General features: G+C 48.3%; 1 protein-coding gene and 1 long non-coding RNA gene across 2 annotated transcripts; both read left to right on the forward strand.

Moving 5' to 3' along the window:
- Window positions 1-10,502: 10,502 nt before the first annotated feature.
- On the forward strand, window positions 10,503-16,573 carry LOC125543958. The gene is made up of 2 exons (XM_048707472.1): window positions 10,503-11,223; window positions 15,976-16,573. Exons 1-2 carry the CDS (start codon window positions 10,608-10,610, stop codon window positions 16,095-16,097), a joined length of 738 nt encoding a protein of 245 aa, XP_048563429.1. The 5' UTR covers window positions 10,503-10,607; the 3' UTR covers window positions 16,098-16,573.
- Window positions 16,574-21,292: 4,719 nt separating this feature from the next.
- Window positions 21,293-22,892, forward strand: LOC125548360. The gene is made up of 3 exons (XR_007301031.1): window positions 21,293-21,491; window positions 21,613-21,914; window positions 22,704-22,892. It is a non-coding gene; the product is annotated as an uncharacterized LOC125548360 (long non-coding RNA).
- The last annotated feature ends 1,283 nt before the right edge of the window (window positions 22,893-24,175 follow it).

The raw sequence follows: 24,175 nt of genomic DNA on the forward strand, positions 1-24,175 counted from the left end.
GAAGGGGAACATCTAGTACAAGTTATCCTGACCAAAGGTGGTCTTCGGCTGCCAAAAGTACTGGTGATGACGCCGTCTTGGGCTCCACGGTGACCTCCGTCCTGCCGTTTTGTTGGTCTTGGTCTCATTGCACCGGAATGGCAACCTTTGCCTGATGCCTTTGCCCGTGCTTGCCCCCTTTGCACCAAAGGGGAAACAAGGACACTGCGCAGGCCGGCACCCGCCTGGCGCCCACCTGGTCTCGATCGTCATGGCTTGCGTCACGGGCTCCTCACGAGGTGCCCCTGCCTTGAGCTCTCCGCCTCCTCGCGAGCCTGCCTGATGAGGCTGCCTTTGAGGAAGCTTTCTGTCATCCGCCCCGCGAGGCTAGGCCCCTCGCGAGGGTCTTGAGCTTGAGTCGATGAAGATGGGCCGCGCTGGCCCCCCACTTGAGCCACGCCGCAGGCAGGCAAGTCTGGGGACCCCCGTTCCCAGAACGCCGACAGTAGCCCCCGGGCCCAAGGCGCGCCCGGGCTTGGCCTGGCGGGGAAGCGAAGGGGTAACCGCAAAGCGCCGCAGGCCCCAACAGCCTGCGGCCTTGGGTGCCGTGTGGCGGTTGACTGGACGTGGGCGTCTGCGCTTCCCACGACGCCTCAGCGGCCGCACGACTTGACAAGTCCCTGCATGCGGAGAAAACGGTCATTATTACCTGCGATCGTGGTGCTCGGTGGTTGGCCTCCTCCGGCTATAAGTACGGGGCTACGCGAGCCCCTTCAGTCCATCCCTTCTTGCTGCTCCTCTTCTTCTTCTTGGCTACTCGCCATCCCCATGGCTCCCAAGAGATTCTCGGCCGCGGAGAAAGGAAAGGCCCCCCAGGCAGGGCCTGACTCTCCCCCGACTAAGCGCGGCCGGGGCCGCCCTCGCAAGTATACCACGGTCCCCGTGGTGGCCTCCCGCGACCATGGAGGCGGTTCCCTGCGCGGTGGTGAGCGCTCGGCTGCCGACGGGGGGCACGCCGTGGGTGTGCGCCCCCTAGGCCACGCTTTCGCTCTGTGGAGGTGCTGCCGGAGTTCATCGTATGGTCGGCGGACCCATCCAGCACCCGACTCCAGCTCCCTCGTTACTTCGTGGACGAACTGCCGGCCAGCGCTCGGTGTGGCTTCTGGCTCCAGGCAGACGACTACTGCAGTAGGGCCTCCTGGGCTTCGCTGGAGATCTCCGTTTATGGGAACGGGGCTCTGATCCGCGGCTGGCAAACATTTGCCTGCGTGCGCGTCCTGGGCCGATGGTGCACCCTGTACTTCAAGTTTGATGGCGACGCCACCCTCTACGTGAGGGTGTTCGGGGAAGATGGTCGTCGTGTCGGGTGCTGCCCTGAAGACGACGACCGCGGCCGCCTGCCCAGCCCCGGCACTGACCAGGATGAGGATGGCGATTGGCGTACAGGCCGCGGTGCTCGAGGTTCGCTGAGCTTCGGCGACCCCCTCTCAGGCAGCAGCTCCTCCAGCGGCGGCCGCGACCAGCCCCGCGCCGTCGCGCCTGCCTGGGTGAAGGTAGCGGGTCAGCCCGCCGTCGCGCCCCGGTGAAGCGAGAGAAGGGATCCGCCTGAGCTTCAGGAGCTGCTTGAGCCTTCGCTGTGGGTCGACGCAGGACGGATCGCGCCCATTTTGTTTTATTTCTTTTCCTGCGCAGAAGTAGAAAGTAATGTAGGGCCCCATGGGGGCGTGTTAGAACTACTGCTGTTTAACCATTGCGCTGTTTTCGTTATTTCTGCGCTGTGTTTCCGCGTTGTGCGCCCATGTGCGGGAACTATTTTATCTCAGTGGGGCTTGGCGCGGTCCTTGCCTCCCGAGGCCGTGGCCTAGTCATGCGCTTCGTGCCCTGCAAGGATCAGTAGGAGGGGTAACTTACGGTCTTGGTTGTGGGGGCGATCGGCACAGGTCCTGCGCTCATGTCGCGATGCCCGTGGGGCACAGACTGGGAGGGGTGCTCCCACAGAGGACTCGGAAAGGAAAGCTCCAAACGATCGGGGCAGAAAACACTCGCGAGGGCGCCCGCGAACCTCCCTCGCGAGACTTGCGCGAGAGAAAACGAGGCAAGCGAGCGAGAAAGACAAAGAGTCTCAAGCCAGGAACGTCAGCAACTCCAATAAAACTTCAAACGGGGATAAACAAGCCAACTGCAGAAAGCAAATGGGAAAGCCACGTCCCGCACCTATTCTAGTCTTCGATGTCTTCTCACTAGCGCGGAGCTAAGTGCTACCACTGGGCGTGGGCGGGAGCCCCCGAGGCCCGAGGATGGCACTCCGGAGACTCCGGGGCGTGTGCAGCCCCACTCATTATTACGTGAGAGTGTCACGGGCGGCGAGCTTCACAGGCATTTGCCTTCTTCACAGGCACCAGGCCTTTCCCAAAACGCAGTAGCTTCATAGGCATTCGCCTTCTTCACAGGCACCGGGCCTTTCCCAAAACGCAGCAGCTTCACAGGCACCGGGCCTTTTCCAAAACGCAGCAGCTTCACAGGCATTCGCCTTCTTCACAGGCACCGGGCCTTTTCCAGGTGCTAGGCCTCGCTCAGGGATAGAACCTCCGGAGATGTTGAATGTTCCACGCGTTCTGGATGGGTACCCCCTCTGTGGTCTCCAAGCGCGCGGAGCCAGGCCTGGAGACATGAACAACCTTGAACGGGCCCTCCCACATGGGAGAGAGCTTGTGCAGCCCCATCCCTGGAGAGAACCCGTCTGAGTACAAGATCCCCTACCTCAAGAGTTTTGGGGCGGATGTTGCGGCAGTGGTACCGTCGCAACGCCTGTTGATACCTTGCCGCTCGCAGCGCGGCTTCTCGACGGCGTTCCTCCCCCAGCACGAGATTCGTCCCTCGCAGGGCGTTCTGCTGTGTCTCGTCGAACGCCAGGACCCATGCGGAGCGACGCCTGACCTCGTGAGGGAGGACAGCCTCTGCTCCGTAGACGAGGAAGAACGGGGTCTCGCTAGTCGGCTTGGTCGTAGTTGTGCGGATTGACCACAACACGGACTGGAGCTCGTCGTACCAGCCCCTGCCGCAGGCTTCCAGCTTCTTCTTGAAGGTCCTGGCTTTGAGGCCCCTCAGGACCTCCGCGTTGGCCCACTCGGCCTGGCCGTTGCTCCGGGGGTGTGCTACCGAAGCGTAGCATATCTGCGTTCCAAAGTTAGCACAGTACGTTTTGAAGAGATTACTGGTGAATTGCGAACCATTGTCGGTGATGATGCGGTTAGGCACCCCAAATCGGCTCATGAGGCCCTTGATGAATTTGACCGCTGAGCCTGCCGGGATTGTGCGGACGGCTTCCACTTCAGCCCACTTGGTGAACTTGTCCACGGCGACGTAGAGGTAGCGATAGTCCCCTAGCGCCCGAGGAAACGGGCCTAGAATGTCTAGCCCCCAAACTGCGAACGGCCATGAGAGGGGTATAGTCTGCAGACCCCCCGCAGGCTGATGGATCTACTTAGCGTGAAACTGGCAGGCCTCTCAAGCCTTCACAAGCTCAACGGCATCGTTGAGCGCTGTGGGCCAATAGAATCCACTACGGAATGCCTTGCCGATGAGGGTCCATGACGACGAGTGGTGCCCGCAGTCTCCGCCGTGTATGTCCGCCAGCAGCTCCTTCCCTTGCTCTCGGGAGACGCAACGTAGGGACACGTCATTTGGTCGCTTCCTGTAGAGCTCTCCATCCCTGATGCAATAAGTCGTGGCCTGCCGCGCCACACGCTCTGCTTCCTCCTCATTCTCCGGCAGAGTCCCTTGCATCAGTTAGTTCTTGAGCTCCAGGATCCAACACCCTTCCTGAGGCTCTAACGCCAGGAGCAGGCATGCCCCTGAGGCCGGGCCGCAGACCGGGGCTCCTGAGGCAGGCGACTGAGGGAGCTCCTCCCTTGGTTGCGCCGTGCTCGACAGTGACGGCACCGGCGAGGGTTTGAAGAGCCGCTCCTCGAAGACGCCAGGCTCCTGAGGCAGCCGCCTAGATGCCCTCTTGGCAATGTCATCAGCCTCCTGATTGGTGCCGCGAGGCACATGCTGCAACTCCAGCCCCCAGAACTGTTTCTCCATCTTGCGAACCTCAGCGAGGTAGGATTCCATGTGCTCATCCTTTGGCTCGTATATCTTGTTGGAGAAGTTGACGAGGAGCTGCAAATCGCCCTTGACGATGAGGCGCTTTACACCTAAGGCAATTGTGGCCTTCAAGCCTGCTATTAGGCCTTCGTACTCCGCTATGTTGTTGGAGACCTTCTCTCCGTGCCGGAAGCAAAGTTGTACGGCGTAGTAGAGTTTGTCCTGGGTAGAGGATACGAGCACTGCGCCAGCTCCTGCACCGTGTCGGGAGAACACCCCATCAAAGTACATGACCCAGCCATCCGGTGCTTCACTTCCCGGGGAAAGTGATCGGCCTTCGCCTGCCTCGAGACCCGGCGCTTCTGCCCATTCTGCCATGAAATCCGCAAGTGCGGCTCCCTTGATGACTCTGGTCGTACTGAATTCTAGCTGAAATGCATGTAGCTCAATGTTCCATTCAGCAACCCTTCCAGCTGAGTTGGGGCTCCTGAGCACTCTTTCCAAGGGGTATGCTGAGACGACTTTGATGGGATGTCCTTGGAAGTAGTGGCGCAGCTTGCGTGAGGCCACTAGTAGCGTGAGGAGGAGTTTTTGAGGCATGGGATACCGTGCCCTTGCGTCCGGTAGCACCGTGCTAATGAAGTACACGGGATGCTCGACGAGGTCGAGGGTGCTGGCGCAGCTTGCATCCTCCGGAGGTCGAGGCGTCTCTTGAGACGACGGAGCCCCCAGTGCTTGGTCGCCTGAAGAGGCCTCTCCTGCTCTGGGTGTGTTCTCCTGCTGTGGTTGTTCCTTTCCGGCTACGGTTGCGGCCTTCGCGAGGCCCTCCTGACTCTGCTTTGCCTCAGTTCGAACGGTCGATGCGGCCTTGGCACAGCGCTCCTCCCTGACCGCCACCAGGGCTGCGCTAGCGGAGTAGGGGGTGGCCGCAAGGTAGAGCACCAGGGGCTCCCGAGGACGCGGAGCCACCATCACTGGTGGACTGGTGAGGTACCTCTTGAGGTCTTGAAATGCCTTGTCGGCCTCTTCAGTCCATTCGAAGGGGCCCTTTTTCTTCATCAGCTTGAATAAGGGCAGCGCTCGTTCCCCCAGCTTGGAGATGAAGCGCCCCAGCGCAGTTACACGCCCGGTGAGTTTTTGCATTTCTCTGAGGGTCCTCGGTGGGCTCATGTCTTTGATTGCCTTGACCTTCTCTGGGTTGGCCTCGATGCCCCTGTGGGATATGAGGAAACCCAGGAGCTTGCCCGAGGGGACTCCAAACACGCACTTCTCTGGGTTGAGCCGTAGGTCCACTTCATTGAGGCTTGCAAAGGTTTCCTCTAGGTCCTGTATCAGGGTTCTTGCCTCACGAGACTTCACCACAATGTCATCGACGTAAACTTCAGTGTTCCTCCCGAGCTGCCGGCCTAAGGCGATGTGCATCAGCCGCTGAAAGGTCGCGCCTGCATTGCGCAACCCAAACGGCATGCATGTATAGCAGTACACTCCACACGGGGTCAGGAAAGTCGTCTTCTCCACGTCTTCTACCGCCATCTTGATCTGGTGATAGCCCGAGAAGGCATCTAGGAAGCACAATAGGTCACACTCCACGGTGGAGTCGACTATCTGGTCAATGCGGGGGAGCAGAAATGGATCCTGTGGGCAGGCCTTGTTGAGGTTGGTGAAGTCGACACACATGCGCTCCTTTCCTCCCTTTTTTGGCACAACGACCGGGTTAGCCAGCTAATCAGGGTAACGGACCTCGCGGATAACTCCTGCCGCCTCTAGCTTCCGGGTCTCTTGAACGATGAAAGCCTGTTTCTCAGTAGACTGCCGCCTTGCCTTCTGCTTCACGGGGTGCACATTGGGGGCACATGTTGAGGTGATGCTCAATCACTTCCCTTGGGACCCCTGCTAACTGATCAGGTTCCCACGCGAACACCTTCTTGTTCGCACGCAGGAACCTGATCAGGGCCTTCTTCTGCTCGGGCTCGAGGTTGGCCCCTATGGTGAAGGTGGCGCTAGTGGACTCGTCCTCGTCGACTGGTATCTACTTGGTTTCTGCCTTGTCTTGGGTGAAAAACTGCTTCTTTTTAGCCGGCACGGCCCCCTTGGGCTCAAGGGCATCGGTGCTAGTGGGCTGCGCCACCGCGGCCGCCCTGAAAACAAGCTGGAGCACCTGCAGCGCATCCCTTGTGTCTCCTAACACGGTGAGGACGCCGCTGCTCCCAGGCATCTTCATGAGGTTGTACGCCGGGTGAGTTGCTGCCATGAACCGAGCCAAGGCCGGATAGCCGAGGATGGCGATGTAGGGGAGGCCAATGGGGGCGATGTCGAAGTCGATCAGCTCCGTGCGGAAGTTGTCGCAGGTGCCAAAGGTCACCGGGAGGCGGATCTGTCCCAAGGAGGCGGTGGAACCGGCTCCGATGCTCGAGAAAGGCCTGCTGGGTTGGAGCCGCTCCAGCGGCACGTGGAGGAGGCTGAAGGCCTCCACCGAGAGCACGTTGAGGCCGGCACCACCGTCGACGAGGGTCCTGGTGACGACCACTTGGCAGATGGTGGGGGTGCACAACATCGGGAGCGCGCCCGAACCAATGGGGTTGAAGGGGTGGTCCTTCGAGTCGAAGGTTAGATCGGCCTCGGGCGCCACCCAGCCCGGGGGGGCTTCTCGGCGCTTGGAGGCGGTGCTGATCCGGCGGGTGAACGGCTTGATGTGATGGCTCGAGGGTGGTGCCTGAGAGCCACCCAGGAGAGCTGCGACGACAGGGCGGCGCTGGTGCGGCAAAACGGGCGAGGAAGAGGTCGCGCAGCTCCTCCCAGGAGGTGACAGAGGCCGTCGGCAGGTGGAGGAGCCACGCGCGCGCGGGACGCCGGTGAGGGCCATAGGTAACCAGTTGGCCATCACCCGGTTGTCGCCCCCGGCTCTGAGGACGACCCACTCATACGCCAGCAGGAAAATCATCGGGTCCGTCGCGCCGTCATAGTGTGGCGGCATCTCGGGCCTGAACTTGCGCGGCCACTGCACCTGTCGCAAGGCAGGGGCCAAGGCCTAGAGCCCCCTGGCCCCAGTGTCGGCATCCGTTGCTGGAGCGGGCGACGCGTTGTCCGCCATGAGGGCGGGATGCGATGTCGGGGGAGAGCGGGTCGTCAGGAGGGAGGACTTCGGCGCACCCCTACCAGGCGCGCCAAATGTCGGATTTCGGGTTCCGGGAGACCCTTGAGGTTCGAACACTGGGGTGCGCGCGGAGATCTCTCCCCTACTGATCTACGTCCGATCTCCTCACGTGATCTAAACTGGAAACAATGAACAATACAAGGGGCACGAGGTTTATACTGGTTTGGGCCACCGTTGTGGTGTAATACCCTACTTCAGTGTGTGGTGTGGTGGATTGCCTCTGAGGCTGATGATGAACAATACAAGGGAATAACAGCCTCGCGAGAGGTGTTCTTAAGCTGGTGCGATGAACTGCTAGGGTGAGTTCAGTCGCCTCTCTCTCTCTCTCTCTCTCTCTCTCTGCTAGGGCTCTATCAGATTTCTAGCTGATGTCCCTACTCTGTGGTGGCTAGCTCTATTTATAGAGGCCCTGGGCCTCTCCCCAAAAAATGAGCGGGAAGGGCACCAACAATTGACCATTTTGAAGGGGAACATCTAGTACAAGTTATCCTGACCAAAGATGGTCTTCGGCCGCCAAAAGTACTGGTGATGACGCCGTCTTGGGCTCCACGGTGACCTCCGTCCTGCCGCTCTGTTGGTCTTGGTCTCGTTGCACCGGAATGGCAACCTTTGCCTGATGCCTTTGCCCGTGCTTGCCCCCTTTGCACCAAAGAGGAAACAAGGACACTGCGCAGGCCGGCGCCCGCCTGGCGCCCACCTGGTCTCGATCGTCATGGCTTGCATCACGGGCTCCTCGCAAGGTGCCCCTGCCTTGATCTCTCCGCCTCCTCGCGAGCCTGCCTGATGAGGCTGCCTCTGAGGAAGCTTTCTGTCATCTGCCCCGCGAGGCTAGGCCCCTCGCGAGGGTCTTGAGCTTGAGTCGATGAAGATGGGTCGCGCTAGGCCCTCACTTGAGCCACGCCGCAGGCAGGCAAGTCTGGGGACCCCCGTTCCCAGAACGCCGACATACTTACTACACATTTCTTTTGGCCAAAGATGAGATGGGATGTTGAGCGTTTTGTTGCTCACTGCACCACATGTCAAAAAGCCAAGTCACGACTCAATCCTCATGGTTTATATATGCCTTTGCATGTACCTAGTGTTTCTTGAGAGGATATATCTATGGACTTTGTTTTAGGTTTACCTCGAACAAAGAAGGGGAGGGATAGCATATTTGTTGTCGTGGATAGGTTCTCGAAAATGGCACACTATATACCATGTCATAAAAGCGATGATGCTGTTAATGTTGCTGATTTGTTCTTTCGTGAAATTATTCGCTTGTATGGTGTGCCAAATACTATTGTTTCAGATCGTGATACTAAATTTTTTAGCCATTTTGGGAGATGTTTATGGGCTAAGTTGGGGACTAAACTGCTTTTTAGTACTACTTGTCACCCCTAAACTGATGGACAAACTGAAGTAGTCAATAGAACATTGTCTACTATACTTAGGGCTGTTTTGAAGAATAATAAGAAAATGTGGGAAGAATGCTTGCCTCATATTGAATTTGCTTATAATCGTTCATTGCATTCTACTACTAATATGTGCCTTTTTAAAATTGTGTATGGTTTCTTACCTCGTGCACCTATTGATTTGTTGCCTCTTCCATTTTCGGAGAAGATTAATTTTGATGCAAAAAACGTGCTGAATTGATTTTAAAAATGCATGAGTTAACTAAGGAAAACATTGAGCGTATGAATGCTAAATATAAACTTGCTGGAGATAAGGGTAGAAAACACGTCGTGTTTGCACCTGAAGATCTTATTTGGTTACATTTGCGTAAGGATAGATTTTCTAATTTGTGCAAATCAAAGCTAATGCCATGTGCTGATGGTCTTTTTAAGGTGTTAGAGAAAATAAATGATAATGCATATAAACTTGAGCTGCCTGCAGATTTTGGGGTTACTCCCAATTTTAACATTGCAGATTTGAAACTTTATTTGGGTGAGAATGATGAACTTTCATCGAGGACAACTTCATTTCAAAAAGGGAAGGATGATGAGAACATCAATACCATTGTTACACCCACAACCCCTGCTGCTATACATACTGAATCAATTACTAGAGCTCGTGCACGCCAATTGAATTATCAGGTACTTTCGTTTCTTGGTAACGATTCTAATGTTCATGAGAATATGATGCTGCCTAAATTGGATACATTTGTTTTGCTTACAAATGAAGGGCCTAGCTTGGACAAAAAAGATGAATCTTGGAGCAAGTTCAAGCATGGAGATGATGGCATGCACAAGGGGATTAAGAACGGAGTTACAAGTGATGATTTCAGGACTTTGAAGCCATCATAAGGAGTGCATAAAGCTTTGGACGAAATATACAAGATGCGGGTTCATAAATTTCGTCTAGAGGCTATTCTAGGTGACACGTCACCTTATTATTGGGCCAAGCCCATGTATTTTCGAAATACTTAAGTATATGTTGTTTTTAGAGTCTGTATGTGTGGGGAAACAAGTGTTAGAGTTGGTTTTGGACCCCACCTCCAAGGGCCACGAAATCCACCATGTTTTTCCATATATACAGCCCTTAGGGCGTCGTTTAGATGTGGATTTTGTTTAGATTAAAAGTTCGTCATAGCTGGAACTTCGCGTACTTTGTTTGTGTCCAACAACCAGATCAAGATGTCACAGAACCCCACCTTCATTAATAAAGCTTTCCTCTTTTATTCACAATATCCAGATTGCAATCTCAGTTTCTTACTTGTTCTTCGTTTGCTCGCAAGAAATAAACCCTCATGGTCAGGTTGATCGTGCTCTGGCGTGGTCAATAACCTTCGGAAGTTGGTTTAGCGATTGCTAAGGCGCGACGTCTTTGCACGTTCGTAGTCGGATCGTCAAAGTCGACTCCCACAGAAAACGATATCTATCTTATCGAAATATCGGGACACCTTCGTCTCTATCATGTGGGGTGGGAGAAGTGAAAGAGGGGGGCCAACCAACTAGTAACAGACAATGCAGTGCCTAAGGGTTAGACGCTGCACATTACATGTGTGGCGCCTAGCTCGTAGGTGCTGCACTGCTGGGTACGGACCCAGAGACTGCCACCATGGACACATGTGCATGCCCCAAAACTAGGCGCTGCACCGTAGGATGTGGCGCCAGCGTGTCATGCGCCACATAAAAAGATCAGCAGTGTGAGTTAGTTTTATGAAAAGTTTGTTCTACTTTCTCTGTAAAGAAATATAAGAGTGTTTAGATCATTACTTTAGTAATCTAAACGCTCTTATATTTCTTTACGGAGGGAGTATAATTTATTTCGTCTCCAGATTAAAATTGTCAAATTTGCCCCCCTCGTGGAGACTTCCCTTCGCACCGGAATCGCCGCTCCTATCTCGGTAGGAGTGCAACCATGTTAGCTCCGCAGCCCAAACCCTAACACCGACGGCCCCCCTGCGATGACCCCGCGCGTGCCGCCGTACCGCCACCAACCGGCGCACCTCCTTCTCACCGACGCTGTTGCTGCCTGGCACCCCTTCCACAAGAAGCCCTGCCTCTCCGACCGCTCCACTGCCCCCCCATCTGCTCACCACGCTGACGCAGCCGCCGCCGGCGCGGAAACCACGACCCCTCCTCCTTCTGCAGTTGGCAGCGGAGGATCCTTCCGGTTGCTCGGGCTCCGCAAGCGCCGGCGCCGTGGAGGAATCTCGCGGTCGGTCTCAGGTCGCAGCAGCGACCGCCGGAGATCCGGCACGTGCTCCGACTTCCATGTAACGTGCGGTCCAGGTGGTGGCGGCGCAACGGACTCCAGTGGCGAGATGTGGGCATCGGATGTTGGGGAGTTGCGGGCGAGGGACGTTCCTATGGCGCCGGAGTTTGCATCGGCACCAGTTGGTCTGGCTGGATCGGGGGCAGGTGGGACGGCCGCCGGGGTTGAGCTGGCATCGGCTGAGTCCGGCTATGGCAGCGAGCCTGGCTACCGTGGAGATGTTGAGCTTGGTTACGGGGATGAGATAGACGAAGAGGAGGAGGACGGGAGGCAGCAGGTGTTCTTCTGGGGCGGTGAGATCGGAGGTGATGAACGTGCTTGAGTTTAGTTTTTGAATAATATTTGTCGTGCCCATTCTTTTTACTCATTGCCCTGAGTTGTTGGCATCGTTACCATAATACCATTTGCAGTATGAAACTGAATTTTCGCAGAATAGACTTTGTGAACTTTATGGATTGAGATTTGGGTGTGGTGGGACATTTCTTGTTTGGGATCAAATGATTAGAGGTCATTGAGCTCTTTGAGTCTCCACTGCCGAACAATGTTCTTACACATCAGGCGTAGATTTTACTTATGGTTTGTGGAAGATGGTGGTATTTTGTTTGGTTCTAGTTACTTGCTGGATTAAATGCTGCAGCGAATTAATGCAGTCAAAAAGAATTTAGTGAACATGCATTTTGTTAGCTATATATACACGTTTTAATGAGTTTGTTGATTAATGAACTGCAAAAAAGTTTATATTTAGGAACAGAGGCAGTACTTGTTTGTGTCGTAGGATTTTTGTTTTACCTTGTTTTTACATAACGTGTTAGTACAGTGGTATCCTAGAACCATGGTTTATAAGGCGGTAAGGTGACCTAAGGTCAGCACCAACCGCCTTGATGCCTAAGCGCCTAAGGCAGACACATAAGCGCCTAAAGCGGGCATAATTGCGGGGCGCTGCCAGGGCGCCTTGTTGCCTAAGCGTCCAAGGCGGGACACCTTATAAACAATGCCTAGAACTATATTATTGGATATGAGCTATTGTGTACATTATAAGGGCATGTACAGTGGTTGATAAGACAGTCCTATCAGCCTGCCACATAATCTCCATAATCTTGATATGGCAATAAAAACATGATATACAATGGGTTATCTCTAAGTCTTATCTCTAATAACTAGATGCACCTATGCTACAGTTGATGGCTGCAATACTTAACCATTAGAAGTTTACACTCGAGTTGAGTCATTTTGTGATACATGGTTCTTATAACAAGTGTCTTGTAAGGTAAGCAATTTTCATATGGACTAAAAATTCATAATATATAATTTCCATTCTTGAGTTGAGTTTATCTATAGCAGAAATTTCTAGAGGTATTCCTTCCATAACACATGTGAAATTAAGCTGGGATTATTAGTTCTGTCCTTTAAATATAGTGAACAACCTTTTCTTTTTTTCTTTAGGTTCGAAATGATTTTTAAGAGGTATTCATGTAAATCAGTTAATTATGATGGTGATTTATATTTTAACAGTACAGTTTAAGATCAGCTTTCTCTCAAGTTTGTGAGTAAATGATATTAGATAATGTATTCCATTTCTTTCCAGTGAAACAGCATAGTTTCTTCCTTAATGAGCCCACGTAACTGTGCGCTACATTATTCAGTGCTATTTATAGAGATACCTAACATTTGCCAGCGCACAACTTTGAATCCCTAAGGAATAACACTGTTCATTCCTTTATGGCACAGAAAAATCCAAGGGGTTGCTGTTCCTACCTTAAGTTTTGTGGAATCTATTTGATCTAAGTTGAACGAACCTGTATGGGAACTGCACTAAGCAAATTTCTGCTGAAAATAATTAAAATAGATTAAGTGGGTGGGCAATTACGAGTTGCCCTTTTGATGATTGTATGACGCTAATAGAAATAGAAAATTTTCTTGTTTACATATTCATGTCATCTGATGCACATTTGTAACGATGTTAGTTGTTGCTTTATTGTCCCATAATACTTTTGCTTTGGTAAGTTTATTTATAAATCTTTTGTTCACAACTAACATCTAGCTTGCTGAGCTGGTGCTTATTAGCAAATTTTTTTGTTGGTGGAATGGAACCATGTTGCAGCTTGACACAATTCTTCCCTTGCAATTGCTGCCTCTTGTCTGCCGAGGCCATTGAATGTACATTTGACAATATTGTCCAGTTTTGGAATCATGGTCGCACTTTATGATTTATTAATAGAAACACCACCTTTTTTTTTCATGTGAGAGCGTTGGTGAAGAGAAGTTAAAAAAGGATTGGGAAGGGAAGGTCGAAGGGGAAATCGTCGGTACGCTAGTTTGGTCACCTCCGTGCATAGAGATGCGGCTCACTAACAGTGGCAAGAAAAGCAATAAAACAGCTACCACTTATATAATTCGAAAGACAGGTCATCGTTAGGGTTTCCTTATACAAGCACCACCAACATGGAGAAATACAAAGAAGCCAAGAAGAAAGCAAAGCGAGTTGTGAGTGAAGCAAGGGTCTAGGTATAAGACTGATTTATGAGGTGTTCAGTGGTGGTGGGGGTGGGGGGGCTGAGAACACTATGCCTGAGGTAGATGACACCAATAGATAGTTTCTGAGAAGGATTCAAGTGCTCGAGGTTAACGAGGCCCCCCTTAAAAGGATGAAAGAAGGAAAGGCCCTGGGCCCAGATGGTATTCCTATTGAGGTGTGGAGGTGCCTTGGGAAAGTGGTAGTAATATGGGTAACTAAGCTATTCAACCATATTTTTTGGTCAAACAAGATACCTGAAAAGTGGCGGGAAGAGTATACTTGTACCTATGTTCAAGAATAAAGGAGATACTCAAAGTTGTACTAATTACCGAGGAATTAAGTTTACGAGTCATACTATGAAGCTTTGGAAGAGAGTGATTGAGCATCACTTGAGTTGAAAGACAAACATCATGATAAACCAATTGTACGTCCAAGAATCGACTATAGAGAAATCATGTGGTGGGAGTTAGAGAGACAGAAAGTCCCAACAAAGTACATTACCCTAATCAAGGATATGTATGATAATATTATGACACATGTTTGGGCTGGTGACAGTCAGACTGATACCTACCTAATTATGATAGGACTATATCAGTGATCAGCCTTGAGACCATATATTTTCCTTAGTGATGGACGAGGTCACAAAGGATATACAAGGAGATATCCCTTGGTGTATGCTCTTTACTGATGATTTGCTCCTAGTTGACGAGACAGACTTCAAAGTCTAATGGGTTTAGGCTTAGGACTAAGACTGGTTTATGAGGTGTGACTTTAGGAGTGTTAGGTGCGAGGAAGGAGAGGTTAGTATAGAGGGACATATAGTGCCTAAGAGGGACACCTTCTGATACTTGGGATCAATGCTGCGAAGCAATGGTGGTATCGAGGAGGATGTTAGCCAAAAAATCAGAGCAGGCTAAATTAAGTGGCGGCAAGCATCTGGCATCCTCTGTGACAAGGAGGTCCCACAAAAGCTCAATGGCAAGTTCTATAGACGGCGATCAGACCTGTGATGCTATATGGAGCAAAGCATTCGCCCACTAAGAGATAACACATCCAACAAATGTGTGTCACTGAGATGTGCATGGTAAGGTGGATATGTGGCCATACAGTAAAGGACCGAATTAGGAATGAGGGGATACGTGATAAGGTAGGGGTGGCATCGATTGAAGAGAAGCTTGTCCAACACCGACTAAGCTGGTTTGGACATATCCAACAGAAGCGTGCAGAAGCACCAACGTAGCGAAAATACTAGGAGGGGTATGGGTGACCAAAGTCGACATGGGAGTAAGCGGTAAAAAGAGATTTGAAGGATGGGAATGTACCCAAGGATTTGGCTCTTGATAGGACTGCATGGAAATCAGCAGCCTATTTACCAGAGCCTTAATTTACTTTCCTTACCTATATTTACTTGTGCTTTGTTGTTGTCGACGTCGTAGTCATCAGGGTTCCAAATTCTAGCAGAAATAAATTACTGCAAATCCTGGTTATTTTGCTATTTATTACATGTTGGTTGGTAGCAGATTGTATATTGTGTTAGTTTTGGTCTAGTGTCATTACGTTGCCAACAACCAATGGATTTCATATATGCAAAAGGATAAGTTAATAACTTATATTCGACTATTACTATTCTCTTGGTGGATAATAAATGGGACCTTGGTCATATTGGTCTGGTAACCCACTTGCATATGGAGTCTGTTGGACCATGTAAAATCATTTTGGAAAAATGACGTAGTTTCATTTCATATTGTTTAACTAATTAAATAAAGGCCAAGCTAGAACCAGGAGTTTTCTCATATTCCTGTGCAAATTGGACCTTTTGCTGCGAGAATAGTGTTTTGGGCGTGCCCTAAAATATTCTCAAACTTGCTACCATGATATGCACTTCAAAATGGCTTTAATTTCATTGATTGAACATAAACATCTGGCATTGATATGCTCATATGCAGGTTATATTGGCATTGATATGCTCACATGCACGTGGAATTTTGTTGGCCATGTTGGTAGTTCTGGAAAATTTCAGTTTTCTAGCGAGACTCGCTTCTAGGATTTCCCGTTTCAGAATGCTATATGTTACAGACTTAAAATTTTGCGGTCTCTTGGATGTGTGATTAGTCTTGCTGTTTTCTGCTTTAGATAAACTGAATGGAAATTATCTTATAGTGCTAATAGTGGTATTGTGATTTGTTGGCCATGTTAGCAATTCTGGAAAATTTCCGCTTTCTAACGAAGACTAACTTCTAGGATTTCCTGTTTCAGAATGCTATATGTTACAGACTTAAATTTTACGATCTCTTGGATATATGATTAGTCTTGCTATTTTTCTGTCTTAGATAAACTGAATGGAAATTATCTTTTAGTGCTAATAGTGGCGTTGTTGTTGTTGTGATGTTTGATCCTGGATTCATTGTATTTGTATTGGTGTCCCTTGAAGCTATCTTTGTTGGGAATGGAACATTGCACTCATCCCTCGTTCTATGTATTGATCTCTATTATTCTGCAAGCTGTGGTACTTAATATGTTCTCCTTTTTATTTTCATTGCAGATTGCATCGCAGATATGGATAAGATGGTCATTGTTGGTGATAGTAGTTTTGGGGAGCAGAAGAGTCATCACCGATGCAGGCGCAAGAAGCATGATGTGAGGATGTTGGATGCTTTGAGATGAAAATGTTAATGAGACCGGTAAAAATCTGTACATCATTCTGTCTTGGTTTGCTTTCCGGACGCACCTCTTCCCCAGAATCAGTTATGGTATATCAGGCTCTGTACAGTTGTTTCTCATAATCAGTAATACTCCCTCTATTCCAATGAATAAGGCGCACACGCTTTTTACAATCCAACTTTGACTATAAATTAGATCAATAGTATATATTTTGTGACTTAAAAAGTATACCATTGAAAACTTCTTTTCAATACGAATTCAACGGTATAATTTTATCACATATAATCCACATTTGGTTGGTCTAATTTATGGTCAAAGTTGAATTTTGGGGCGTGCACGCCTTATTCATTGGAATAGAGGGAGTATGCCGTGTGAGAATGAATGGGTTACCTGCTCATTTACGTGGCTAGATTTTTATTTGTAATTATAACATTTTAAAAAACTGTATTTGAAAAGTTATTTGTGTTTTGAAATGATCATTTCATTTGCTGAAACTTTCTTGTTTGCTTATCAGGGTAATATAATTTATTTGTATGATGTGTTAAAAATGATTCTTGATAATTATTACTTAGAAATATAAATTTAGATATATAGATTGTGAAAAACAACCCCCTTTTTTATCTATTCAAACATACTCCCTTCGTTTCTAAATATGTCTTTTTAGAAATTCCAGTAAGTGACTACATACGAAGCAAAATGAGTGAACTATACTCTAAAATATGTCTACATACATCTGTATGTTGTAGTCCATTTAAAATATCTAAAAAGACTTATACGAAGGGAGTATGATCCAAGAATGTTTTATTAAAACTACATATGCTTTGGGGACACCTTGTTTTATTGCCGTAGTACTAGGGGCTGAGGCGCGCGGGCATTCATTTGCCGACCCTGCTGAGTATGTCATTTTATTGAACTTGTGTAACTTGTCTGATTTAGTTTTAGCGAAGACCATGCCAAATGAAATTACAATTGAACGAAAGATCGTGACAACTCAATTTTGCAATTTCACAAGGAATAATTCAGTAGGTATCAATGACATAAATTTTACATATTTCATCACTTACAAAAGCAAAATACTCCCTCTGTAAAGAAATACGTATAAGAGTGTTTAGATCACTACTTTAGTGATTTAAATGCTCTTATATTTCTTTACGGAGGGAGACATGTATGCTGGTTCACGACGAATTAGTTAACATTTGCAATCTCTGCGCTCATACACTGAAAGCTAGACGCATGGCCTAATATTTCATCTCAGCGAGAAGGAAAAGGGAAACCCTTCCTATCTATAGTCTGAAGAGACGCTAGTGTCTGGCCGCTCAAATGCCGTCGATTTGATCGAATCTAACGTTAGTGGTCTCCGAAGGAAAATGGGAACACAATTTATAGAACAGTTTCACAGGAACATTTGTCAATCGATCTGAAAATAGTGCAACAAGGCGTTCACACACATATAACAGGATAATCAGCACACAGATCTTTAGACGGCAGATGGTCACACACACAGAAGCTGCATGCAAGGTTTATTTTCAAGTGCTTGGCGTAGAGGGAGCGTTTTGTCCCGCTTTGCCCTTTTGTGACCAATTAGCGTGCGGAGGCGCGGCGTCACTTATTTAGGGAGGTACTCCCTTCGTTTGAAAATACTTATCCAAAAAATGGATGTATCTAGATGTATTTTAGTTCTAGATACAACCATTTGTATCCAATTCTACAATAAGTATTTTCGGATGGAAGGAGTACATGGTAGGCTAGATGGTCTAAAAATACAGTTAGGGAGGGATACTTGATGACATGACTCGTGGCTTGTTAGCATTCTGGACAATGCATTATTGGCTTTTTTTAAACATAGTATATACGTTGGAAATTCTGAAATAAATCCATAAATAAATGTGAGCACTAGGATTTGAATTTTGGCGGGCTGAGGATATCACAGTCCCTCTAACTATCCAACCACAGGTTGGTTTGTGATTTTTTTTAAGATAAAGCCTTGGTATTTTATTTCTCAGCCAGAAGAGTTGCATCATTTATCTATTACATAAGGAAGAATGAAATTGGGTGGATCTCCATCCCATTCAAAAGCAGACTGAATATCATAAGAGTACTTCGTCAGATGGTGAGCAACTCGATTGGCTTCCCTCGGGTTTTGTTCTTCTTCTGGTTGGGTCTATGGATTGTGGTGTTTCTATAGGCTGTTGATGAGGAATGGCTGTTGGCTGGGTTTTGTTGTTATTAGCGATGGATTATGGTTTTTCTTTTTTAATCTGAAACACCTTGCATTTCAATTACGAGGTACCAACCAAATCGGCGGTCCCAACACAGTTTACATCAAGCAGGAGATCTGCATCCCATACACGTTGGCCACTAGGATCTAACGATGAACTAAAAGCCGCCAACACAAACTTTAGGGCAGTGCACAATCTTATACTCTATGAAGCCTAACTGAAGTAGGAACTTTGCTTCCTGGAAAAGAACTATCAATTTCTTGGTCTGTGATCTTGGATCGTGGGGTTAATATAGGTAGGCTAGTTGAGGGAGGGCTATTACGTATGAGAGGTTCTCAAAGCCTTGCATGTGACAGAGTCCGAAGCTTTGCGGTGAAGGTGGATGAACGGGTGTGTTGCATGTTGTTGTGCCGTTCGTGTCGTGTGACTGGTGTTGTGTTGTTTTTGGTTGGGTTAAATGATTTTCGTAATAGCAAGAAAGAAAAGCTGCATAGATGGATAAATAGTGCCCTTCACTTCTTGATGGATCGTACAGTTGCACAAATGTTGATAGAGAAAATATGATACAGGGAGTACTTAAGAAGGGGATGATAATGGTTTGGTAAGGGTGTGTTTGTTAGTCATTAGATGGAATGCTAACGGGTTTATTCTGTCCATACGAGGAATTGGAACCCACTCGTTCCTGGAACGACGTATTTGCTTGATATGCTCAACCTGGTCATGCCTCCAAATTGATCGGAAGACGGGACCGGCCTCGCTATCGCCCCCACCCTCTTCCTGACTCTCGCTCATCCACCATCTCAGAAGAGAATTCCTTATTTGGCCCTTTTTTAAAATTTGCTTCCCTATTTGGCCCAAAATAAACTTTCTTTCTTATTTGACACCTAAATTAATTTTTGTACCTTATATGACACTTTCGTTTATTTTAGACACTAATAATGTAAATGTGTGGTGAAAAGACCATTTTGCCCCTAATGCATTTTTAACTGTCAAGGATGAAGTAAAAGAGCAATCAATTCACCCATGTTTTAGGTATGTTCAAAGGATGCTGCACATGTATATGTATACTCCAATATTTTGTCTTAGGTAATCTGGTATGTGCGTTCGTCCTGAAGTAGGTTACACGTTCCAAACACAGTCACATACTACTACTAAATCCTATTAGGCTAGTTATATACTGCTAGTATATAGATATGATAACTTGTATACCGTGACAAAAAGACAATGAAGAGATTAATGAGAGCGACACGCTTCTGTGGCCAGGCCCATCGAGGAGGGGGTGCGAGCTGTGCAAAGGGGCCCCGATCGGGGGAAAATCACGAAACAAACATTCCGTTTAATTCGCTGGCTGGCTGGCTCGATCTTAAAAAGCAGCAGGATGTGCGTGCAGCCCCAGTCAAATCCTGCGCGTGCAGCCCCAGTCAAAGCCAACAAGCTCACAGTCGGTCTGGTACCAATTTCCTACTTCCCTTTCGGCCTGGCTTGTAGAACATCCAAATCCAAATAGAAAAACAAGGCCACAGCCGAGTGTGCGATTTGTACTTAGTACGTGCAAGGGTCCAAGTGCATCTGGTGCAAATCGATCCAGCTGTTCGTACTAGCACGCGAGTCTCCCGACGGCCGGAAAGTAATCAGCCGTGGCTAGCTCGTACTGCATCTCGCCGGAAAGTACTCGGCTGTATTACAGGCTACAGCTAGTACAAGTTCTACGGGTCTATTGTATGGCTTTTACACGCACATATCAGTTTACATAAGAAACAAAATATTGGAGCATACATATGCATGTGCAGTATCTGTTGAACATCCCTAAAACACGGGTAAACCGATTGCTTTTTAACTACATCCAAGATTTTACACAATGCACTAGGGTAAAATGGTCTTTTCACATCACACTTAACCCGATCAGTGCCTAAAGTGGACAAAAATGTCATATAAGGAATGAAAATTATTTTAGGTGTCAAATAGGGAAGAAAAATTTATTTTGGGTCAAATAGGGAATCAAAATTTAAGAAAAGGCCAAATAAGAAATTCTCTCCCATCTCAGTGCCGCCACCCCCGTCTCTTCCCCCCTCTCGATCTACGACGCCGTCGGCTACCCACACACATCTTCCTCTCCGGCGCTGGCTCTCCCTGGCCTCCATGCCGTTCCTTCCTCTATGATGGCGTGCGCTAGCGCGACGCGGACTAGCAGCAGGCGAGCGGAGGCGGCTGGCTTGGAAGAGAGGCAAGACCGTGAAAGGGGGTGTTCGCCGTGGTGTGCGTGTTTATTGCGTTGGTGATGTATGTTGTGCCGTTGGTGCTTCCCAGCATGGGGTTCTTCTACCTTAGGCACCCCGCGTTCTGCAGGATGGAGCCAAATCGATCTACTCACACCAACATTTGAACTCCGAACCTGAATTGTTTGTGCATGCGGGATGCATGTGCGGTAATGTCGAGTCTAAACACTGAATTGTTGGTGCGTGCCGGAGTCTGAACTATAAAGTGTGCATGTCAATGGCAATTATTTGTAGATGCAACAACTAATGTCGTGTCATTACAGTGTGATCGTCCCAACATTCTCTACCTCAAGCTAACCGGGCTCAACTAATTTCTTATGTACAGTGACTGTATTTATAAATTGTCTAAACTGTAGTACAATTGAAATTTTGCTGATAATTCTAATAATTTATTGATAAAAATATTTGTAACGACTTAAGACCGACACTCCAGACGCCTTTCATGGTTTTCGTTATCGCCGTGTGATTTATTTTGCTTGCTGCATTTTCATCATGGCATTATGTGCATTGCATCCGCATATTTTCATAAAACTCGTAGCCGTTCGCAGTTGCTGCTTCTTCCTTGTCTCCGTTAACCTTATGTCATGCCCCTTGTCTTTGTTGACCTCTCTCAGACCCTCTCACGTGCGCGTTCGAAAAACTTACTCGAACCCGACCCGCTCAATCATCACTGTTGGATTCGGATAATCCCCAAACATCCCTAAAATATCTTTCGTTTCTCCTTCCCCTCGTCCTCGTGTTCTTCCTCCCTCTCTCCTTTCTCTTTTCTCTCTCCCTCTCACATCTCTCTCTTCTAGGTACCCAGGAGCTCCCCGTTACCATGAACGCCTTCTTGAACCGGAGCTCGCCGCTGCCGGGAATCGCCATGCGTCGCCGGAGATCGCGTCCTCGTCCCGGTTCCTGTGAGTTCCGCCGTTCCACAGCGTGCCTTCCCCTTCCTTCGGTCTCCTCCTCCACTTCATTTTACCGTCTTCTCTCTACTTTTCTCGCTCAGTTCGTCTTTCTCCCTTTGTTATTCTGCAGAGACCCCGCCATGGATCCCCGCGGCCGAGCTCTCCCTGTCGCTGGTTGCCTCACCACCGTCCAAGAACTGCCTCCAGACGGCCTCGCCGTTCCCCAGCCTCGCCTGCATCAGGATCCGTCGGATCCTGGCCATCCCTTCATTGGCAACCTTGTCCCTGCACTCAGCCTCGTCAACGACCGAGGTGGAGCGCCCTGTGTGCGTTGACCGCGGTCACTCCGCGCGTGGGCCAGCTGGCCATGCCAGGCCCAGCGCCGCCCCCTGCCGGCCTGCCTCCTATCCATCGAACGGGCCAAGGGCCATGGTGAGCCTCCAGCGCCCCTGGTCTTGTTGGGACCAGTCAGTTTCAGCCCGAATGTGTTTTTTTCCCTGTCTATGAATTTGCCTAATAATCCGGAGAAACCGGTTTTATAGAAAAACCCTTGCATTTCATGCATATCATAACTCACAAACCATGCATCAGATCAAAATAATTTATATATGTAAAATGCTTAGGATTTTGTCTAGTTTCACAATTTACAAATTTCATCCATGTTTAAAATGTTTAAATTGCTGTTTGCATTAATTTACATAATGACATGCTAAAATGATTTTTTCATAACTAAATAACTGTATCTCCGAATTAAATAAATTTTATATGTAAAAGGGGTAGAAAAATGCATAGATTAACATGGTGCACTTACTTTGCATGTTTAACAACAATAAAAATAATATGATTTAGGGCAGAATAGTACCAAATTCGTAATATGCATATGAGGATTTTCCAGAATTGTTGTTTCTTGTGTTCAGCCTCATTTAAACTTGCCTAAATAGTTAGTTTACTTATGCTTCACCTCTTGCCATGTTAACCAACATTTAAACTTGTTCTGTACTTAAACGAGAGCGAAATAAATGATTGAATGTGGTGTTTCGTCAATATGCAACTCGTTGCATATTGAGCTCCACTTAATTTGTAGTTTTGTTTGTTGCACTTTGCCATGCCATGCCTCATTAAACCAGACATGCATCATACTTGGTTGTGCATCATGCCATGACTATGCTAGTGTGTTTACCATGTCGTTTGCTTCTTTCCGGTTGTGCTTCTTCCCGATAGCCCTAGTTCGTTGCGATTGTGAGGATCCGTTCGACTACGTTGGTTCGTCTACTTCATAGACTTGGTCTTGTTCCTAGCGGGATTTCAGGCAAGATGATCATTCCCTTGGATCTCACTACTATCTTTGCTATGCTAGTTGTCTCGATGCTATCGCTATGTCGCGCTACCTACCACTTATTTATCAAGCCTCCCAACCTGCCATGATAAGCCTCTAACCTTTTCACCATCCCAGCAAACCGTTGTATGGCTATGTTACCACTTTGCTCAGCCCTTCTTATTGATAGAGGCAAAGGTGTCCCGTCTTTCGATGAGATGGTGGCTATCGTTTTAGAGGAAGTCGACTTTGACGATCCGACTACGAACATGCGAGGACGTCGCGCCTTAGCAATCGCTAAACCAACTCCGAGGGGTTATTGACCACGCCGGAGCACGATCAACCTGACCACGAGGGCCTGTTTCCTGTGAGCAAACAAAGAACAAGCAAGAAACTGAGATTGCAATCTAGATATTGCGAATATAAGATGAAAGCTTTATTGATCAAGGTGGGGTTCTGTGTGTCTTGGTCTGGTCGCTGGACACAAACGAAGTACGCGAAGTTGCAACTATGGTGGACTTTTAATCTAAACAAAACCCAAAGTCTAAATGACGCCCTAAGGGCTGTATATATGGAGGAAGAGGGGGGGATTTCGTGGCCCTTGGAGGAGGGGTCCGAAACCAACCCTAAGTCTTGTTTCCCCACACATACGGACTCTAAAAACAGCCTATACTTAAGTATTTCGAAAATACATGGGCCTGGCCCAATAATAAGGTGACGCAGCACCTAAAATAGCCTCTGGACGAAATTTATGAAGTGGCATCTTGTATATTTCGTGCAAGGCTTCATGCATTCCTGATGGTGGCTTCAAAGTCTTGAAATCATCACTTGTAACTCCGTTATTGACCCCCTTGCGCATGCCATCATCTCCATGCTTGAACTTGATCCAAGGTTCATCTTTCTCGTCTAAGCTAGGCCCTTCATTTGTAAGCAAAACAAACGTATCCAATTTAGGCAGCATCATATTCTCATGAACATTAGAATCGTTACCAAGAAATTAAAGTATCTGATAATTCAATTGGCGTGCGCGAGCTCTAGTTGGTCCAGTATGTTTAGCAGCAGGGGCTGTGGGTGTAACAATGGTATTGATGTCCTCATCATCCTCCCTTTCTTGAAATGAATTCATCCTCGACGAAAGTTCATCGTCCTCACCCAAATAAGGCTTCAAATCTGCAATGTTAAAAGTGGGACTAACCCCAAAATCTGCAAGCAGCTCAAGTTTATATGCATTATCATTTATTTTTTCTAACACCTTAAAAGGACCATCAACACGTGGCATTAGTTTTGATTTGCGCAAATTAGGAAATCTATCCTTACGCAAATGTAACCAAACAAGATCTCCAGGTGCAAACACAACATGTTTTCTACCCTTATCTCC

This window comes from Triticum urartu, chromosome 3, assembly GCF_003073215.2.
Source record: "Triticum urartu cultivar G1812 chromosome 3, Tu2.1, whole genome shotgun sequence".
NCBI lineage: Eukaryota > Viridiplantae > Streptophyta > Magnoliopsida > Poales > Poaceae > Triticum > Triticum urartu.